The sequence below is a fragment of the Pistacia vera genome, unplaced genomic scaffold, assembly GCF_008641045.1.
Source record: "Pistacia vera cultivar Batoury unplaced genomic scaffold, PisVer_v2 Contig296, whole genome shotgun sequence".
Lineage (NCBI taxonomy): Eukaryota > Viridiplantae > Streptophyta > Magnoliopsida > Sapindales > Anacardiaceae > Pistacia > Pistacia vera.
The window spans coordinates 443,314-462,259 of NW_022196108.1; the positions used below are offsets into that span (position 1 = coordinate 443,314).

An 18,946-nucleotide genomic window follows, 5' to 3' on the forward strand; every position below is an offset into this window, starting at 1 on the left:
TAAATACAAAAAAAAAAAAAGTAAAGGGGGTAACTGGTACCTCTATGCATAGATGTTACATACAATAATTATTTTTAACCCGCAAATGGAAATTATAATGAAGAGAACAACAATGTATGACAATTGACTTCCATAATTCTGAATTTTTGATTTGTTTATTGCAGGTGCAAAAGACGAGCAATTTTATAAATCAATTAACTGTTACACGTTCTAGCAATGATTGATGAAACCCTTAAATCACGATGTAAAAGTCATAATCTGATGGTTATGAACCAATCGAAAGAGTCGAGAACTAATGGCTACCAACTTCCACTAACATTATAGGATGTCCCGTCGATTACTGTTGGAATTTATAAACATTGTTGATGATTTCTCAAGTAATTTTTTATTCTTTTGGACCTCCGTCCCATACGGAATGATTTCAATAAAATAAATTGTTTAACTGGCACAAACAGCTCACAATCTTTTAGACAAATTCATGGGATTCATTCTTTCTCCCTTTTTCTTAAGTGAATAAACTGGTAGTTTCAAATTTTCAGTGGCCACGTTGCTACAGCTATACGCTATTTTTAAAAACGCTCTCAGGTCAATCTCTTCATTAATTTAACATCAATCAAGAGCCTAAAAATAAAATAAAATAAAAAGTTTTAGGTGGGTTCAGTTAACTTTTATATAAATGGTCATTCATCTCAATCGACAATGAGTACTAGGACAAGAAAGGGGAGATAGATTATTCACTACTAGGAGTCTTACATTGGATGATCTTGAATTCCCAATGAGGGTTTTAGCTTCCTACTTGTTTATCACAAAGAATTCTGTCAAATATTCTAATGGTTAGTCACAAATCCGCCGTCAAATCAGCAATAGCACTTTAATTATTCCAACATGTTTATCAGGAAGATTTCTATGGTTGACTTCAGTTTTCTCGCCCCACAATTTGCTGTAAGTAAAAAAGATGTCTAACATATGACCAATGGAGAAAATGAAACAAATTTATGATGAGAATTTAGTCAATTAAATTTAAAAAAGGATCATCCTTTTAACAATTAATGTGGATAATAGATAAGAGTAGATAAATGCAGAGTATTCTATTCAAACCAGTGAAATATAAAATAGAAAGCCGTTAGCTTCTAAAGCACGCAACAAATTATGTATATAGCTTATAAATTTCAAGACAATATTTCATTAAAAATAGAATGATGGTCCCATGAATAAAAATACAAATTATTATCACAAAAAAAAATCAATTTTTTTTTTTTTAATATTTGAATTATCTTCCAGTTGTGTGTGGTTTTTCCGCCAAACTCGGGCCGACGCGACGATATAGCTCAATCCAGAATAACCTCGGTGACTATGATTGATCGACCCAGCATAAGCTTGTCGAGTCGTAGCTCGACCCAGCACGAGCTAGTCACGGACAACTCGAATGATCATTCAATTGATTCTCAGATAACTTCAGATCCCAGACATTACAAGAACTATCAGATTTAACTGCAATATTTGCGCAATCATATAGCCTGATCGCGAGAATATCGGAGTAAATCTTGTATATACCCCTTAAAATGATGAGGAAGGGGATAGGAATTCTAGATTAAAACTACATTGTAAGCTCTCATAGCATATAAGCAAAACGCAATGGACATAGGCCGTTTAACTTCGCCGAACCACTTTAAAAGTCCTTTTTGTCATTTATTTTCTAGCATTTCCATTCACCCATCACTGATTACTTGTAATCACGCACACATCAGTTCCAATCCCGACAAGGTCGATCAGATCTCGCTAGTTGGTGTAGATTTCCGTATCAATATTTTGGAACTCGAAAGAGGGCCTCCGCAGCTATTCCAAAGATCACAGCAAACATTCACACGATTTACCTGTCCCAGGACCAAAATGGTGTTCACCAGATCAAGAACTACCACCGAAAATCACGAGAACATGCCCACCAGGAGGTGCAATAAGAGAATGCTAGACGCTGACCACCGGTGCCGCCAGCTCAGTACGCTACAAACAATCAAGGGGCAGGGACATCAAATCCCAAGAACGGCCAACTGATGGAGATGATCAGAACAATGGTTGCATAGGCGGTGCAACAGAACATGGCTGAGCTGAGAAACCAACAATCAGTCGCCCAGAACCTCGAACCCCGAATAGTCGCGCTTCACCAGCGTTATCCCAACAGGTATGAATTATGTAGGTCGATAATCTGTTTCGACACCGCCAGGGGGCGATCAACACCACCAACCCTGCAGGCAATTGCTCACGAATGAGCGAGAGTCTCGTGGGCAAAAAAACCCCAGGAGGCGGTCGAGGAAATAGCCGTTAAGGGAAAGTGAAGGCAACAGACACCACCAAGAAGCTCGATGGTATCCCCAACGTCAACGTGCCGGTTTTAACCCATGCCCAAGGCAAGATCAATCTTCGCAGGCTTGCAAAGCAAGCCACGTGCATCATTCTACCAATGACAGACGTTCCGGTTATGACCGACGTTGTGAGCAACACACTAACAAGCATGATAGCACTTACCAACCCAGCTATTATGACTCGACCTCGCGCATTAACGCGCGCATCAGAGGAGCTTTGCAAGCAAAAGACTTGCGAACCCACTTGCTCGAGGTACAGATTAACAGAGCCAACCAGAAGAACCAAAATGAAGACTTGGATCACATGCAAAAGATACTTGACGATCTAAAAGCTCGCCAGAATAACCTGGCGGAAGAAATAGTAAGTTCCTCCTTTATAGAGGAAGTTCGCCAAGCCCCGCTCCCACAAGGATTTAGGGCACCAGAAAGCAAGTTCGACGGGAGAGGGCAGCCTAGAGATCACCTTGACAACTTTAATGACCTGATGGAGCTACACCAAGTCATTGACTCAGCGAAATTTCGGCGCTTCGTAGTCACATTAGTCGAAGATGCCAAGAAGTGGTACAAGCAGCTCAAGGCAAACTCCATCAACTCTTGGCAACAATTCTCCATGCTATATCTACAGCAGTTTCAAACAAGCAGACAGTTTGCAATGCTGCTCAACTACTTGAGCTACATTCGCCAAGAGCACAACGAATCGCTAACCTCGTATTTGATAAGGTTCTAGAACGAGCAGACGAAGGTCGCTAATGCCCCCGAAGAATCCATTCGGACTCTCCTGATCGCAGGGATCAAGTCTAACGCGGAGCTGTGGAAAGAGCTCTAGAGCGAAGACCATGTGAACCTGGCCAAATTCTACCAGATGGCCGCAAAATACCAATGAGTAGAAAGCTCGTTAGCGGCATTAGCCGAAAGCTCGACACGGGGGGTCTCGGACAAGAGACAAGATCGCCCCTTGGATAAGCGTGGGGGCCAAGACCGAAGCAACAAAGATCGTAACAGATTCCCAAAGAAACAGAGAATAGATAATCGTGGAGATAGGCAGTATTCCCACGGCATACAGAGTACACCGCCCTTACTCAAGACATCGCCCACATCTTTGAGGTATCCCAAGAGGTGAAGAGGTCGCCTACTCCAGAAAGAATGAGAGGGGCTCCAAAGAGAAGAGATCGGCAAAAATAATGTTGGTATCACAGGGATGTCGGGCACAATACGAATGACTGTCGAGCTCTGAAGGACGACATCGAGGACCTGATAAGAAGAGATCATTTGAAAGAATTTTTAAGGCAAAACCACCTCGAGAGAATCTTGGCAAGCAAAGTAACCCGATCCCGGGCCAAACACAGACCCCAGGTCAGCAGGTTCCGCCAAACCCCAACGAGGTCTTTGTGAATATAATCTATTGAGGATTGGATATAGCGGGAAGCTTGAGGCGAGCCCGTGAGCAAAACGCTCAGGAGACTAGAACAGACTCGATCCCCCGAATAATGAGTTACGAACAGAAGGTGCCCAAGCGGCCCAAACAGAAAAGCGAGGTAGTGCGGTTCACAATTGACGAGTGCGAAACATCCCCTCGTCACAATCATGACGCGATCGTAATCGTAGCAAGGATTGTCAAAACAAGAGTATTAAAAGTTATGGTCGACAACGGGAGTGTGACGAACATTATTTTCTTGGGAACCTTTCGAGGAGTAGGATTCATAGAAAGGAATTTGCGAGCATGCCCTTCGTCGCTCTATAGGTTCACCGAGGACAGCCTAGTTCCCAAAGGTACTATCAACCTCCTCGTAACTCTGTGGGCTGAACCAAAAGTCAGAACTATTATGGCTGAGTTCTTGGTGGTGGACTGCCTGACCACGTATAACGTTATCCTCGGAAGGCCAATCCTGGATGATTTGAGCACGGTTATATCAGTGCGTTGCCAAGCAATGAGATTTTTGACTTCTGGGGGAGTCACGACAGTTAAGAGCTACACCAAAGAATCACGGGAATGTTATAATCGGGCCATAAACATTGCGCAGAGATGGTGCCACACCCAAAGACTATGATCATCGCAGAGTCCAAGCCAAACCTTGAACCGCTAGAAGACTCCATAAATCCTCGCGGACACAAAGAAGAGTCTGTTGCGGGACCAACCGAGGAGCTAATAGGAGTAAGTGTTATCGAGGAGGATCCAACTCGCACACTGAAGATTGGCAGCAACGTGAGTAGAGTGATAGTCGATAATCTAGTTAAGTTCCTGAAGAAGAACCCGACGTATTCGCGTGGGTATACATTGATATGGTCAGGATCAACCTCAAGGTGATATGTCATAGGTTAAACCTCAACCTAGAGGCTCGGCCTATAAGACATAAAATAAGGGTCATGGATGCAGAATGCTCTCAAGCGCTCAAATAGGAATCAACTTCATTAGGGAAGTCAAGTACTCGGACTGGTTTGCTAACCCGATCCTAGTCAAGAAGCTGAATGACAAGTGTCAAACTTGTATCGACTTCACGAATCTAAACAAAACCTATCTGAAATACAACTTTCCGCTACCACGGATCGACTAGCTTGTAGATGCGACGGTGGGAAACGCACTACTTAGCTTTATGGATGCATACTCGGGATATAACCAGATCCCGATGTATCGGCCTAACGAAGAGCATACTGGCGTGCCCTACCAGCGTTTGGTGAACAAGATGTTCGCCAATCAAATCAACCATTCCATGGAAGTATACATTGATGATATGCTCATCAAGTCAAAGGTTGTCAAAAGTCATATTAAGCACCTAGGGAAAATGTTTGACATCCTCAAAAAGAATCAAATGAAGCTCAATCCCTTGAAATGTGTTTTCGGAGTGAGCTCCAGAAAATTTCTAGGCTTCCTCGTAAACCAACAGGGCATAGAAGCTAACCCGGAGAAGATTCAGGCTTTGCTCGACATGAAAAGCCTGACTGGCATAAACAAGTATAGAGTCTGACTGGACGTATGGCCGCACTCAATAGGTTCGTTTCCCAAGCCACGAATAGGTGTTTATTGTTTTTTGAGACCTTGAAGGGTTAGAAAGGTTTCAAATGGATAGAAAAGTGTGAGAGAGCCTTCGAGGAGCTGAAAGAACACATCGGGCAGCTCTTCTTATTGTTAAAGTCCATCCAAGGTGAGCCGCTACTACTGTATCTATCGGTATCCAAATCCGCTGTCAGTGCGGCATTGGTATGCGAAAAGGGAGTAATACAATGGCCCGTGTGCTATGTGAGCAAAAGATTGCTCGATGCGGAGACAAGATACCCAGAGATGGAAAAGCTCGTCTATACCCTCGTTATTGTCTGTAACGCCCCACTTGAGGTACGTAGTTAAATTATTGTTGCATTGCTTGAATGTTTATTGATTTATTCTCAATTGAGCTTGTATATTGTTAATATTGGTTGGTTGGCCCTTAGTTGAATTTTGTTGAAGTTATTTTGAGAAAAATGTGAAGAAAATCCCTTAAACTTGCATTAAGGGTAAAATGGTCTTTTCACTCAAAATTAGTTGAAATTGTGGGGAGTGAAAAGAGATAGAATTTCATGGAGAATGCAATAAAAATGAGGGCATTATGGTAATTGACTAAGGGACATAGATGGAATTTTAGCGAAAGTGCAAGGGCAAAATGGGAAAGTGTGGTTATAAATTAAAGTGTTAAGGGTTTGAAACCCTTATTTTCGTTCATTCCACCCCCCACACTCCTCCTCCTTTTTTCTCTCAAATTTTCATTCACTTCTCCAAGGAATTTGAGGGCTTTTGAGTAGATTTTCATAGGGTTTTGATTCAAGGCATCAAAAGGTAAGGATTCAAGCTCTTTATCTATGATTTATTTGTGTAAAGGTTGAATTCTTATGAAGTTTATGATTAGGGTTAAGAGAAGATTGGAATCCAACAAGAGTAGAGAGCTTAGGAGAGACTACTCAAGCACAAGGTAAGTAAATCCAACCAAGTTGAGATTTGAGAAATCTTTTGAGTAGAGATTTAGTAGAGATTTATATATGTATGAGTATGTTATACTTACTGAAAAATTGAGATGAGATGTGTGCTTAGTCATAGTTGTTGGATATGCTTAAATTATGAGAAGTGTTTTTGATGTGTAATGAGAGAGTGAAATTGAGTTGAAGTTAGAGGAGTTTTGTATGAATATTTTTGGGAGTGTTTTCCTTGGCAGGAATTATGACTATATGAGGGAGTTTTCCTCCCATTTTGGATGGTTAAAGAGAAGAGTTGAGTTATAGATAAGTAGAGCTTTGGTATGCACATGAGTTATTTGAGGAAATGCCTAAGTGAAATCTGCCCTGTCACAGCTGTGACTTTCTAAGTGAATTTTGGGCATCTTACGGATTGAACTGGGTTGAGACCGAAACATAAAAGTTATAGCCCTGTCTCTAAGCTTTAAAACGAGACCAAAACCGTAGCAATCCGATGTGTATAACGCAAGTTATGTCCTTTTTAGTGTGACTTGTGCAGAATGACGATTTTAGAGCAACATTGCATTTGGCATTTCAAAAGTGCATTAATGAGTATGAACCATCCATATGCATTAATTGTGCATTGAGAAGTAGCTTGAGAAAGAATAGAGAATGTTGAGTATGGGCTACATTATGAGTACTAGCTTAAGAGTAAGAAATTTTGAGTATAAGCTATACTATGAGTAATAGTTTGAGTGAGAAAGAGTAGAGAATGTTGAGAATAGCAACTCTTAAGAGTAAAGAGAATGAGAATACTTTGATAGTAAAGAGAAAGAGAGATTGAGCACTAGCGAATAAAAGACCGAAAAGTGCCAAAGAAGAGAATGGAGTAAGTTGTGCGATGGGGAACCTGTGAGTGACGAGTAGAGTCACGAGAGTGGGTGCTTTGTGATCCCCATCTGTGCCTACAGTCAGATGAGGCCGTGACCGTCACGCAGAGTGGAACATGAGGTTCCAGCCGTGCCTCCGGTAAGATGGGGCTGTGACATTCAGAGAGAAAGAGAGAATACACTCACATGGCCAAAGGTTCCGAATCCATGCATGACTAAATCCGATCGGTAGCGAAATGAGCGGAAGTCGAGTAAAGTGGTAGCGCCTAGCCGTGCCTCCGGTCAGATGAGGTCATGACATTCCAATGAGTAAGAATGAGAAAGAACAAAAATAGAAAGAACAGAGATGAGAAAAGCTAAGAGTTAAACTATATTATGAGTACTAGCTTGAGAAAGAGATGAGCAAACATGAGAAGAATAAGAGAGAGATAAGAGCATAGAGTAGGTTATGCGATGGGGAACCCATGAGTAATGGGTAGAGTATTCCCGCATGTACGCCGCATTGAGAGAGTGGCATGAGTATGAGAAAGAGAAGTGGTGTAGCACGTGAGAGTGCCTGCGGATGAGGGCTATACCCGAGTACCCAAGAGAGAGATTATACACTCACATGGCCAAAGGTTCCGAATCCATGCATAACCAAGTCTGATTGGCTAGAATGAGGAGAAGTCACGTAGAGCGGGAGCGAGTCCCGGCCGTGCCTCCAGTAAGATGAGGCCGTGACTACTAAAGAGAGTTAGCAGAAAAGAATTATGAGAAAGAGAAACAGAAATGAGAATGAGATAATAGAAAGAATTAAAGAATGAGAAAGCTTGAGAAAGAATGAGATAGAAAGAAAGAGAGAGAGAGTATGAGAAAGAATGCGGAAGTTTGAGCTAATAAGAATAGAGAGTAGAAGAAGAAACATGCAGTTCTTTTGTATTAATTGCATGTAGAACTTATACAGGCGAGAACCATTATTTTCCTTCATGGTGAGTATAATGAGAATAAGAGAGAACCATGATTTTCCTTCATGGTGAGTATAATGAGAATAAGAGAGAACCATGATCATCCTTCATGGTGAGTAAGAATAAGAGAAAAAGAATAGAGAGAAAGAAAAAAGAGCAGAACAGAGTTAAAGGAGAATAACAGTATTAGAAAGAAAGAGGAAAATAGTGAGAAATAGAAATAGAAGAACAGTAGAGTAAGGAAAGAACCAAAGAGTGAGTTGCGGGGACAGGTAGTAGAGGATTTACTTACTGAGCATTGTTGTGCTCACCCCGTTGTTCTTCTCTGTTTTGCAGGAAATAGGAGCAACGGTCGGATGGACGTCGAGGAGCGAAGAGTATTGGCACCACTATCCACCAGCTATGATATTTTGTATTACGTAGAAAGTTTTTAATACATAGTATTTTGTATATGTAAAGAAATATATTTTATGAGTAAAGAAAAGTTTGAGCCCACTATCTTCCATACGCTATGTCTATCTATAATTTGCATAGTATGCATTATATGAATAGTAGTAGAAAGCAGGTGTTACATTGTCGCAAGGAAGTTAAGACCCTATTTTCAGGCACACTTCATCCATGTACTGACGAACTTCCCTTTGAAGAAAATAATGCAGAAGCCTGAGGCATTGGGTAGATTGATCCAGTGGACAATAAAGATGAGGCAGCACGACATTAAGTACATCCCGATGATGTTAATCAAAGGCCAAGTCGTGGCGAACTTTATATCTAAGTTCTCTTATCAGCCAGACACCGAGCCAAGCCTGCCAAAGATAGATACCTCAGAAAAGATCGAGCAACAGCAACCTCATAGTGGTGATTTATGGCTATGGACCATGTATATAGATGGCTCCTCGAATGAGAAGAAGGCATGAGCGGATGTCTTGCTTGAAAGTCCGAAGGGAGATCTAATCAGGGCTACAATAAGGTTCGGGTTCAACGTCTCCAATAACAAAGCTGAATATGAGGCATTGCTAATAGGTCTTCGTCTTACCAGAGAACTGGGGGCAAAGTCCATCAAGATCTATAGTGACTCACAGCTCGTCGTCCATCAAGTTACTAGGGAGTTGGTCGTTCAGGGCATCGACTTCAGCCTCGATCGCCTTGCCCGTCCCCTCATCCTTTGGCTTGGACGGGCCAGGTCTACTCCCCCTTGGAGCAGCTGCCGTACCTGCAAGCGTAAGCTTCTTCTTGGCCGCGTTTTTCTGGAAGTTGCTAACATGCGTGGCGACCTCTTTGCCCAAGCCGCCTTGAGGCTCAATCACCTTTTTCTTCCCTGAGCCATCATGCTGCTTGGGGTACTTTACCTTTTCTCGAGCCTACTAAGAGGCGGTCATAGATTTCTTCGTGCTTGGACCCTCCGCCAACTCCCCTCTAGCACACTTCGTGCCAGTAACATCTGCTAGCTATTTTGTCACCGAGGTAGTCGACGCCTTCTGGGCAATCGTCGACGCTGTCATTTTTTTCTTAAGGCTCTTGGGTTTTTCAGCCCACATTTTGCAAAGAAAAAGGAAAACAAGTTAGCGATCAATTTGCACGGGAAATCAAACGCGAGCAAGCAACGACTTGCATTTTTCCAATAGCGCTAAAAATCTGGCCTCGTCCCTACAAAAGTTGTACGCCTTTAGATGACGAAGAGTAAGAAGCTCATGGACGTTGCACGAACTGTCGAGAAGATCACTAAAACGTCGCAACCTTTGCAAGCTCGCTGTAGGGAGATAGTTCTGCTTGACGTTAGCTACAACAAAAAAATTCGATTGAATAATGAAGCAAAGTTCATAATTTGTCCTCGTGTACACGAGCGACCAAAGCCTTACTCGCTTCTAGAGCAAAGACACTGCTCATCCCAGCTTCGTAGAAGAAGAATTAGGAGTCCCAATGCGAGACCTTCTTTGAGATCAGCCCTTTGAAACTTACTTTCCTCGCCTTGGAACGGTAATACGTCTGGCTTTGCCCTTTTTTGAGCCTGTACAGGTGTACAAGCTTTTCAACGGACGGCTCGCCTAGCTCAACGATCATGTACGCGATGTATACCCCGATAATGATCAAGTAAGAGTTGGCCGTCAGTTGGAGAGAAGCGATGTCGAATCTCCTCAACACTTTATCGATAAAAAGGTGCGGGGGGATGGATACCTCGCACCTGAGGAGAGTCTTGGAAGTTTCCACCCATCCGACTAGAGGGTTCTTCCAAGAGTGTTCCCCCAGGGTCATCAAGTTGAGCTGTAGCGCATAGGCCAGCCTGATGTGTTTAAGATCTCCAAGGGTGATCGAGGATTGGGGCTCTTTCCATAGCCTGTGAACTGAAGACGGCAGCGATTGAGCTAGTTGGATCAAAGCACGGTCAGACAAACCCGTAGCATCGGGGTCCGAGCTTCTGGTAACAAACTCTTCAAATATCTTGGGGGACACGTCCCCCAGTACTGCCAAGCCAACTGGTGAATCAAACATTCGATCCATTGTGCGATTGCTAGACGAGGACATGGTTAAAGCTCAACTCTAGGTACTTGAAAATATAAGCGAACACATGTTAGAGCTCGAACAACTCGGCAACCATTCCACATTCGTTTCCATCTCAGGCACCCAAAGTAGCTTGCGCAACATAACGAGGTCACGCGACCTACCCAGGACATCGGCGGCCATCGCAATTAAACCCCTTCAAAACCCAAGACCACCGGAAACGTACCCCAAAAACCCTACTAAAATCTCAAAACAACCAATGTGGCCACTACAGCAGCCACCTTTTAGCAGCACAAAAGTCAGAAAAATGAGCAAAGAAGAGAAAGAAATCTTACCGAAATAAAGAAGCGTGCTGAGAACTCCTAAGAAAGACCACTGTGACGACGAGAGAGCAACGACAAGGAAAAGCAGGAGGGTGGAAAAACTTTCAGAATGACTGTTCTGAATATTCGCCACCTTTTATAGTGATTTTTGCATGGAAGACGAAAGGGCAAAGTTAAATCTCGACCATCGACTCACAATCAATCCTAGCCCTTCATTCGTTGAGCGATCTCAACCCTTGGACATGGCCACGTGTCGACCATCCACAAGGTGCGACAAACCATAAAAAATGATAATCATTGTCGCACGACGTCTCAACTTCGCGAGTAATAACTGTCTTCATCCACGCGCAACGAAACTTAACTGACAAAGGTTGCCGCATTTAATGCAACATGACCACGCGGAAATTACATTTATACACTGACTTTCTGTATTATGAGTTTTGATAGGTGGCATAGGTAATAATGTCCAAGTGTGAGGAACGTCGACCAGACATAAGGTCGGTCGTGGAAGCCCGATTCGAGCATGCTCTCAAAGACTCACTATTGAAGTCGAGCTAGGCGTCAGATCGAGCGATAGTCTTTAAAGCCCGAAACGAGCATCAAACACTAGAGGGTAGATGTTGTGTGTGGTTTTTCTGCCAAACTCAGGCTGGCGCGAGGATATAGCTCGACCCAAAATGACCTTGGTGACTATGATTGATCGACCCAGCATAAGCTCGTCGAGTCGTAGCTCGACCCAACACAAGCTAGTCGCGGACAACCTGAATGATCATTCAATCGATTCCCTGATAACTTCAGATCCAATATATTACGGGAACGATCAGATTAACATCAATCTTTGCGCTATTATAGCGCCCAATCGCGAGAATATCAAAGTTGCAGTTCCAATCAATTGTAATCCCTTTATTTTCGTTCTTTTCTTTATGTAAATCTTGTATATATACCCCTTAAAACGATGAGGAGAGGGATATGAATTCTAGATTAAAACTATATTGTAAGCTCTCACAGCATATAAGCAAAACACAGTGGACGTAGGCAGTTTAACTTCGCCAAACCATTTTAAAAGTCCTCTTTGTCACTTATTTTTTGGCATTTCCATTCATCCATCACTAATTACCCGTAATCACGCACACATCAGTTCTGATCCCGACAAGATTAATCAAATCTCGCTGGTTGGTGCAGATTTATGTATCAACACTTCCCTATATTACTAAAATCAAAATCATTTTAGTAAAAGCTAAAGGCAACTTAGTTAATTAAGCATATGACTAATTAAGAACAAGGAGGCAACAAAATTATAACAATGCATAAACCAAATTAAGAATAATACACTGAGAATTTAATGAAGAACTTAGGAGTAAAAGAGAAAACAGAGAAAAAATGAGAACTGATGAATTGTTATTTTTTCGATAATTCTTAAATACAATACAAAGTTGCTTCTATTATCAAAACGCAGAGTTTTTTTTTTAAGTAAAATACAAACTAACGGTACCTAACGGCGGACTTGAATTCCGTTGTAAAAACAGAATTTTAACTACTTCGCCGTAACGTTTGCGGTTTGAAGTTACCGTTACCTAATCTAACTAACATTCAAAATACCCAGCGGCTCTCTTTCTTCATTTCTTCTTCTTTTAAACAAAACTACAGCACTTTGAATCTTCATTTTGAGTTGCTGCAGTAATTAAGTCTTCTCGGATTCTTCTGAGATTACATGAACATCCTCCCTCAAGCTGGACAACGTAGTAATATAGCAGTTTCCTTTCACAATTGATTCAAAGAAACTGATGTATAGATTGGTGCTGATATTTAATTTGTGGAACATTGATCGGGTGCTCTTTACTTGCTAAGTTCTTTATGCAGTTAGTGAAGTTTTGTGCAGCATTTATGTCAGTGTTACTTGAAAGAGTTGAGAAGAAAGGAGATGAAGGGGAAAAAATAATTGCCTTCATATTGAACAATTGCTTCAACAACCACTGAAGTTTTTGGTTACATATTTTAGTCACACGATTGCGCAATAAAATGATGTATTTCTAGACAAGTTTTAACTATTTAACAAAGAAATTAAATGTATTTATCTTCGTTCTATCGTAATGAATTGAATTAATAATTGCCAAGAGAAAGGAGATTTGCGCAATTAATGAAAGCCTTCCATTTATTAAACAAACCATCAAAAAACATTATTTATCACCACAACATGTCTGCGACGTCACTTCTTTCGTCGCGACAAAATCTCTTCCTAATATGTATGATATTCTGATGCTTAGCAGCGTCGACGCCAAGAGTGTAACTTGTCCTAGCGAACATTGCACGGCCAGGCAGCCTTTCATACATTATGTTGATTATTTAAGTCTTCCCACAAGAAATGAATGATTCCCAAATAATTAAAATATGAATGACACTAAAAAAAAAAAAAAAGGAATAATACAAATGGCTTAAGAACAAGATGGCATGTTGGCAGGAGGTGGTCGAATTTTCTGATCCTCGGACTGCCCATTCCTTACAATGAGAACTGTATCCATGCCCCAGGTTGCGTGCCTTTCCAAATGACAATGCATAAACCACACTCCTGAAAAAAGTTAAAAATCAGTAAAGTTGGAGAAATTTTAATATTATAATCCATCGGCAAAAACATAATCGAGTTTAAGACAAAGCATCATCGAGATTTGTACCCCAAACTTAAAAATCCATTTAATGATCAGTTTCGTTGGTCAAAATTTGATTGCAACAAATTTTTATTCCTGTATTTTTAAAAAGAAAACAAAAATCCTTTCAACGATTCTTGTGGTGGAGACAGTTTGCCACATAATAATTCAACACTGATAATATATTTCAACTCTATAAATAATCTAACTGATATGACAATCAATTTTTTTGTATCTTTTTTACTATTATAACCAATGTGATGTTGACAAATTCTAGATATAAAGTCCAAATATTATATTTTTTTTTTTAATTTCCTAAATGCAAAGGCATTATTATACGATTCGAGTATGTGAAGTTAATTGACGTGCCACCAAATACACGGACACTTACCAGGATTGTTAGCGAAAAATCGAATGGCAACCCATCCACTCCTTGGAACGTTCACAGTATTGAGTTCTGGTGGGTCAACCAAATTATAAGATAAAGGATCTGTCTCATTGTTGAAATTCCCAAAACCTGTTCCGACCACAAAGAAGCTGTAACCGTGTAAATGCAAAGGATGGGTTTCTGCGAACTGGAGATTACTTCCTTGGAACACAATTTCAACTGCTTCACCATAATTTATGAACCTCGCCTTCGTCCCGCTCTCTGTGAATAGTGATACGCCCGAAACATCACCAGTAAAGTTGTAAAAATTGGGCGGCTGACTTGGGAAATCTCCAACAAAAACGTTGCTCAACCCCCTATATTTCAAAATGTTTGATAATAATGAGTCACAAAATCAGGGCTCGAGAAGAACAAATAAGAAAACAGCTATAAAAAGTAACAGACCTGTAGTATGCATCAAGTATACTAACTTGAGGAGTCGCAAAACTAACGTTGTTTAAGCTTGAAGACTGCTTATTATCAAGTGGCCCATCACCAGTTGGCGAAAGACAAGAATTGTTGGGGCACAAAATACGATTTAGAGCAACTGTAATATACAATTGCGTGGTGATATTTTTGGGGACATTGGCCGGATATGCGTCAGTTGCTAAGCTCTTTACGCGGTTAGTAAAGTTTATTGCAGCATTTATATCATTGTAAAAAGGAAGGTTTGGGAAGAAAGGAGTAGGAGGAGGAGTATATTTGCCGTCATAGTACTGAACAATTGCTGTGGTGGTAGTGTTGTCAAAAGCGACAACGCTATCAAAGAAAGGACTAGCAGCCATGTAATAGTGGCTAAGATTTTGGTTTGCTGTGAATAAAACGTCCATTGTTTGTCCAGGAGTTATCAAAATGTAATCGGTTGTTATCGGTTTTATGTATGCTCCATCTTGCCCAACGACAGTGAGGGTGTGGTTCGCAATTCCGAAAAAGTTTTCTTCATTCATCACAGCGTTGATTATGCGAAGAAGATAAGTCTTACCAAACTTAACTTTCAGGCGATATGTTGAATCTGAAACATAAAATGATACTCGTGAGTAAATTTTATATATGAGAACTCAAAATACAAATTAACATGAAATATTTTAATCGTATATTTACCATTGGAGCAATTGTATAAGTCCCCAGGTTGGCCGTTGATGGTATAAGCATCTGAAACATTTGGAATTACGCCCTTCAGGACATTAGTGAGCATTTCCGGCACGTCTTGCTTATACCACGATCCTGCCAATACGATCAAATTGAAAAATGAAATCAGTAGCTGAGAATGGTTACCACATCTCCAGCAATATTGTTATCGTAGTTAAAATACATTCATATTATTACCAAGTACGATTGTCTCTTGCTTATAAGGCTTAGGAAATGGATAACTTTTTCCAGGACCTGGTAAAATAATAATAGCACCATGAACCGAAAGACGAGTCCAGTCACTGTGGGCATGCCACCAGAGGGTTCCTTCTTCAGCGGAGAATATCACCTCGTAAGTGAATTTGGTTCCTGGTTTAATTGGACATTGTGTAACGTTTTCAGGACCATCTGACCATGGATTCCTTGGTTGATTCACTCCATGCCTGCAGAATTTAAAACAAAATTCTTCAGATTCTTTTCAAAGTTCTGATTCTCCATCTAATGATTTAAAAAGAGATTGTGAGAGAAGGAGTCATCACCAGTGAATGGTGACGCCATAGTTTCCTTGATTGTGGACATTAACAAAAATGGTGTCTCCCTTACGAGCCTTGATGGTTGGGCCTGGGAATTTGCCATTTACAGTCAACATGCTTTTCGTGCTACACAGCCTTGTAAAATTCGTTTCTTGAAGCTGCAATGAAGGTAAGTATAAAATCAGATCTAAAGGTATCATAATATGTAAATGAAAAATATAGAGGCACTTACAACAAAGTCATAAGTTTTCCTTAGAGCCATGCATTGGAGCAGCCCATCCAGAAACAAGAAACCTAAAATGAAAAATATGTTTCTTGTATTCATTCTTCTCTTGATTCTGTGTTCCCAGGTTGCCAATCAACTCTCTTTTCTGACATTTTCAGCTGCATCAATGGAGCTATTTATACTATGAGAAAGAAGAAACATTCGTGGTCAACTAAGATAAAGTTGCTAAATTGAATTATTAAACTATTTTGTAACTACTCATTATTGGACAAGAGATAGATTTAACAAATTAAAATATTAGTAGTTGTAATAATCCAAACTAAACATAAGGGATAAATGTTTATACAGGTATATAATTATATATAGTCTCTTCTGTCGAAGTTTGTAATGTTTTAAACTGTTAATAATTGCAACAATTTGTATTTTAACATTCATTGACATCATTTGATGGAAGTCTACATTTTTCAACACATATTAAATACAAAATATAGTAAAGGTGGTACCTATATATTGATATGTTCAAATATAATTATTTTATTTTTTAACCAGCAAATGGGACTTACAATATAGAGACAACAATTATCAGATATATATTACCTTCTGTCTGACTGCACATAACTCCGAATTTCTAATTTGTTTATTGCACGACCAGACGACGAGAAATTTTATAAATCAATTAACTATTGCACGTTCTTGCTTCTTTACAATAATTTCCAGTAATGATCAATTAACATTGTTTATAATTTTGAATCATTTATAACGCCAAGAATTATTGTCTCCAATAAATTTCAATTATTCTATGTGCACAACATGTGACGAACATGAGTTTTCCTAACCCAAAGCTTGTCCTGAGATAGGAATGATATTGTGAATTGTTGTTCTTAGTCTTGTTTAGGTTTTTTTTTTAATCTTATCCCAAGGCATGTCCTGTGATCAGTAGCGGATCCAGGAATTTCTTTTAGGGTGGGCCAAAATAAAAATTTATTATACATTACTATTTTTGTTTATTAATATTTTTTTTTAGGGTGGGCCAAAATATATAAATTTACATATTAATATTAAAAAAAAAAATTATGGCCCACCCAAAAAGTGGCTGGATCCGCCACTGCCTGTGATAGAATGTTTTTATCTTTGTGTTTCTTTATTTGCTCATCTCTTCTTGTCTCCTCTCCTTTGTGTGTTTAAGATAGGCAAACAAAAGGAGATTAGGTTTTCAATCTATTAGGTTTGTGTTTTTGTTCCTTTTCCAAGGTTTGTCTTGAGGTAGGATAGTCGGTTTTTATGATCTCTCTGTACATTCTTACTCTCTTTTAATGATATTACTTACTTACCAAAATAATAATAATAACAATAATAATTTGTGCTTGACTTATGTTTATATTTATTACAATTAAGTAAATTTTTATTCTTTTCTTATCCGGGCCACATGGAATGAGTTCAATAAAATTAGTCGTTTAATTTTTGACAAATTCGTGGGATTCATTTTTATTTTATTTTATTATCGGATGCATTCAAACAAATTTGTATACATCTCAATCAATCTTTCAAAATTTTAGAATTGTCCGATCAAGTAAGAGCCCTAATAGCCACTGAGATTCATTCTTTTTCCCATTTTTTTATTGGAATACACTGGTTGGTTCAATGGCCACGCATACGAAACAAAGAATGGTTCCATGAAGAGAAAGATTAAACAAAACTTGTAGGAGTTAAAACGTTGCTACAGTGTGAGCTGGTTACCATTTTTAAAACTTAAGGAAATGATCCATTACCACAACTCTCTCAATTTTTAATTTGCATCAATGACTGTTTTCAATTTTGACTCTCTAAATAATATATCCTTTTGTCTTTATCCCTTGTAAGACGGTATGCCAGCGCAGATGTAAATAATCACTTTAAACCCCCTACAGTTTCCCCTAATTGACGGAGCCCTTCAAGTACGGGTAATAATACTAAACCTTCTGCCATTAGTCACTTTCCGTTTGTTTTAACATAAATAAGGTAATTGACCTTAATACCCTTACCACCCATGCCCAATAATGTGATTCAGTGAATAGCCCAAGTAAAATTCAATCAAGAAATCAAACTCAAATTCAACATACAACTGAAAGCCATAGCCAATGAAACGAATTCAACCCAATCAAATCAAACGAATACTTTACTCTTTTGTCTTTTTAAATGTTAAAACTAACGAAAAGTGACTAAAGGTAAGGGGTTTAACGTTATTACTCATACTTGAGGGGGTTTGTTAGATTTAGCCAAACCTTGAAGGGTTTAAATGGTAGCTATCTATATTTAAAACATGAATTCTCGTGTTAATTTGTTCATATAAATGTTGGATATTACAAAGCCGTCACAGGTAGTTGTTAACATTCCTTGTCCAAGATCTGGAATATCAAATCGACTCATCTCAGCCAGCTAGCTAGCTTGGTGTATTGCATTGCCGACCGACCAAGCCACATGCTTCCTGACTTCTCCTTACGTGATCACCTCCATGTTTTATAATTAAATACATAAATTTCATGGCGTCCTTTCAATTAAATGAAGATATAGAAGCCTAAGATAAATATAATTATAAAGTTTTATAATAATTATCCCGCGTTGCGTTGTATTAATTGACGATGATGGGATTTGAAACGAATCTATTTTATTAGGGCATTGATCAAAATAATTTCAACTACAAGATGTCAAAATTCACTGTTAAAACTTTTACGGTGTTATTCGTCTCTTAACAATTTTGTTTTATTATTGGATTTTCTTTCTACTTATGAGATGGTGATAGTTTCTTTCAGTTTTAGTAAACATAAACAATTAAATTCTTTCAGTTTTAGTAAACATAAACAATTAAATTAAAATCTTACCCTAATTTATATAGGAACTGGGGCTTATTTAGTAAATAGGCAAGACTTATTTAACATCAATCAAGAACCACAAAAAAAATAAAATAAAATTTTGACTCCAGTCTCCAGCTATAAAAGGAACCATTCCTCGCAATCAACGTTAATTTTAATAGATTATTGAGTACCAGAGTCTTACATTGGATGACCCGAATTACCGATGAG

The 18,946-nt window shown here is 39.4% G+C and overlaps 1 protein-coding gene across 1 annotated transcript; it reads right to left on the reverse strand.

Annotated features, from left to right (window-relative positions):
* Nucleotides 1–13,037: 13,037 nt before the first annotated feature.
* Nucleotides 13,038–16,019, reverse strand: LOC116135204 (laccase-14-like). The gene is made up of 7 exons (XM_031420908.1): nucleotides 15,894–16,019; nucleotides 15,668–15,819; nucleotides 15,327–15,571; nucleotides 15,102–15,224; nucleotides 14,406–15,012; nucleotides 13,965–14,317; nucleotides 13,038–13,497 (listed from the first exon to the last, which is right to left on the reverse strand). Exons 1-7 carry the CDS (start codon nucleotides 15,984–15,986, stop codon nucleotides 13,364–13,366), a joined length of 1,707 nt encoding a protein of 568 aa, XP_031276768.1. The 5' UTR covers nucleotides 15,987–16,019; the 3' UTR covers nucleotides 13,038–13,363.
* Nucleotides 16,020–18,946: the final 2,927 nt, after the last annotated feature.